Here is a 2,906-nt window from a genome sequence, read left to right as displayed (position 1 = left end):
GTGTGTGTGTGTGTGTGTGTGTTACAGATGTGAGTGAGTGAGTGTGTGTTATAGATGTGTGTGTGTGTGTGTGTTACAGATGTGTGTGTGTGTGTGAGTGTGTGTGTGTGTGTTATAGTGAGAGTGTGTGTGTGTGTGTGTGTGAGTGTGTGTGAGTGTGTATGTGTTATAGTGAGAGTGTGTGTGTGTGTTATAGTGAGAGAGTGTGTGTGTGTGTGTATATATGTGTTATAGTGAGAGTGTGTGTGTGTGTTATAGTGAGAGAGTGTGTGTGTGTGTGTATATATGTGTTATAGTGAGAGTGTGTGTGTGTGTTATAGTGAGAGAGTGTGTGTGTGTGTGTATATATGTGTTATAGTGAGAGTGTGTGTGTGTGTTATAGTGAGAGAGTGTGTGTGTGTGTGTATATATGTGTTATAGTGAGAGTGTGTGTGTGTGTTATAGTGAGAGAGTGTGTGTGTGTGTGTATATATGTGTTATAGTGAGAGTGTGTGTGTGTGTTATAGTGAGAGAGTGTGTGTGAGTGTGTGTGTGTGTGTTATAGTGAGAGTGTGTGTGTGTGTGTGTGTGAGTGTGTGTGAGTGTGTATGTGTTATAGTGAGAGTGTGTGTGTGTGTTATAGTGAGAGAGTGTGTGTGTGTGTGTATATATGTGTTATAGTGAGAGTGTGTGTGTGTGTGAGTGTGTGTGTGTGTGTGTGTCAGCAGGGAGGTCCCTGACGGTGCAGAGCGTAATACCAGAGGATGTGCCTGATGAGAAAGCTAGTGTGAGGTTTGCTCTCAGGATGTCCATGACTGCATGTTGCGGAGCATAGCCTCGAAGCGCTCCAGGGTGGGGGCCTGAGCGTGGGACAGCTGGTCGGTCAGCCGACTGTACAGACTGAAGGACTTGAGCTCCAGCCAAATAAAGCCAAAGTGGTCATCATCGAATAGCACGAACAGACCCGGTGTGCGCTCTGGACTCGTGAAGCCGTGGCCGGCGATCAGGCCTGTTCCATAAAAACTGAAACACATAAAGGAAATCCATATTATAATTAAACAAACTAACACTTTATTTTAAGGAGTCCTTGTTACAGTGTAATTCTACATTTAAGTACTGAGTAATATGAATTAACTACATGTACTTACTATATGGTTAGGGTTAGGATTAGGGTTACTTGCATGTAATTATGCATAATTATTGTTATTATAATAGTAAGTACATGTAACGTGTAACAAGGACACCTTAAAATAAAGTGTTAGCTATTTTTTCATCCATTTAAATAAAAATAAAAATGAATATATTTTGTATTATATTTTAAAGTGTACAGCACATTCCTTTATATTCATATATATTTAATTATTTAGTTTTTTTAAGTTAGAATAATAAATTGTAAAGTGTGTGTGTAATTGGGTTTTAAGTAAAAAAAAAAAAACTTAATTTAAATTATTTTCATGTCAATTTTATATTTTATTAGTTATATATAATGTATATAAACATTTAAAATAATTACAAGAAGTGTATTTAATATTTTTAAATTAATATATTATATATTTAATTCTAAGTTCCATATAAATTATATACATACAAAAACTTAAAAAGCTAATTTAAAAAATGATGTCTATTTGATGTATTTTATATAAAATACAATGTAATACCTTTTAACATGCATTAGGGATGCAACGATACCATTTTTTTTAGAACTGATCCGATCCGATACCAGAAATTCTGAGTATCGGCCAATTTCGATCCGATCCGATACCAGCACTTTTTTTTTTTTTTTAAATCAATGTAGAATTTCTATACTTCTGTGTGTTCACCTGATCATCACTCTTGTGTGTGTTAAACACAATCTACTAAATATAGACAACTTCATTTTAATGAAAAATAACAAACGAAAAAAATATATAATCATAATCTATAACAAAAAATACTATTATAAACTAGGTCAGTGGATAATTCAGCAGCAAAAGCTATTCTAGAAAAATCATGGGTGCACAATTTTATAACAAAATTAAACTAAACATTTAGGGAAACAACATTATTTAGTGGGGAACAAATAAAAGATAATAAGTGTAGGACTAAATCTGGTAAAATGTTACACTCTTGTGTATGCTCTTTGTATTGTTGTAAAATACATTAATAAAAAACAAGCAGCCTAAATACAGTTTTAAATCTCAGTTATTGTGTGCTCTTGAAGAGTTTCATCGCCTTGACTGTCGTAACCGAACACAACACGCAGATTGAACGCTGAATGGAAGATGACAGAAAGCCGCAGCGGAGAGAAGAGTTTACATGAACTTGACTTAAATATTCATCTGTACCTCACATTAAACTATGGAAAAGCTTCAGAACACTTGAAATATTGTGCACGAAAACTTTATGGTGCTTTATAATGTTTTTGTGGCTTGACAATAACAGAATAGTATACGCACAATATCGGATTTGGATCGGTCTCGTCTGACCGATACCCGATCCGACAGAAAATGGCAATATCGGAGCCGATACTGATCCTGACTATCGGATCGATGCATCCCTAGTAGGGATGTGCATCTCATGACTCAGGCCGATACGATACGCATCTCGATGCATAGCCAACGATACGATACATTAAAGACACATATGAAGCAGCTACCGATGCGATTCACCCGTTACGGTGCAGTGCGATCCGATTTCAATTCAATTCAACACAATGCGATTCGAGACAATACGATGCAATGGAAAAAATATGATCACTTTTAATGCCTCAAGGCCTGTTTCATAAAACAAGTTTACCAAATAAGCCAGGCTTATTTCAGTTAGTCTGACTCATCGTCAAATGATTTGGTTCCATAAAGCAAATTTAACATAGATCAACTTCAGTCACTGTGGCAACGTATGCTGGGAAACTAACCTGGTCTAAAGCAGGCTAACTGTCAGACTAAGCT

The 2,906-nt window shown here is 36.0% G+C and overlaps 1 protein-coding gene across 2 annotated transcripts in view; it reads right to left on the bottom strand.

Moving 5' to 3' along the window:
• Nucleotides 1–641: 641 nt before the first annotated feature.
• LOC107675295 (F-box only protein 31-like) overlaps nt 642–2,906 on the bottom strand; it is a 16,729-nt gene continuing 14,464 nt past the window's right edge. For both annotated transcript variants that reach the window (XM_016469594.1, XM_016469595.1), the window contains one exon: nt 642–1,002. In XM_016469594.1, the coding sequence (XP_016325080.1) occupies nt 780–1,002 (223 nt within the window). In that variant the 3' untranslated portion in view covers nt 642–779. The remainder of the gene's footprint in view (nt 1,003–2,906) is intronic.

Source organism: Sinocyclocheilus anshuiensis, unplaced genomic scaffold (assembly GCF_001515605.1).
Source record: "Sinocyclocheilus anshuiensis isolate Anshui unplaced genomic scaffold, SAMN03320099.WGS_v1.1 scaffold532, whole genome shotgun sequence".
Classification (NCBI taxonomy): domain Eukaryota; kingdom Metazoa; phylum Chordata; class Actinopteri; order Cypriniformes; family Cyprinidae; genus Sinocyclocheilus; species Sinocyclocheilus anshuiensis.
Note: the sequence above shows the minus strand (reverse complement) of the source record. Positions and strands in the feature narration are given on the sequence as shown.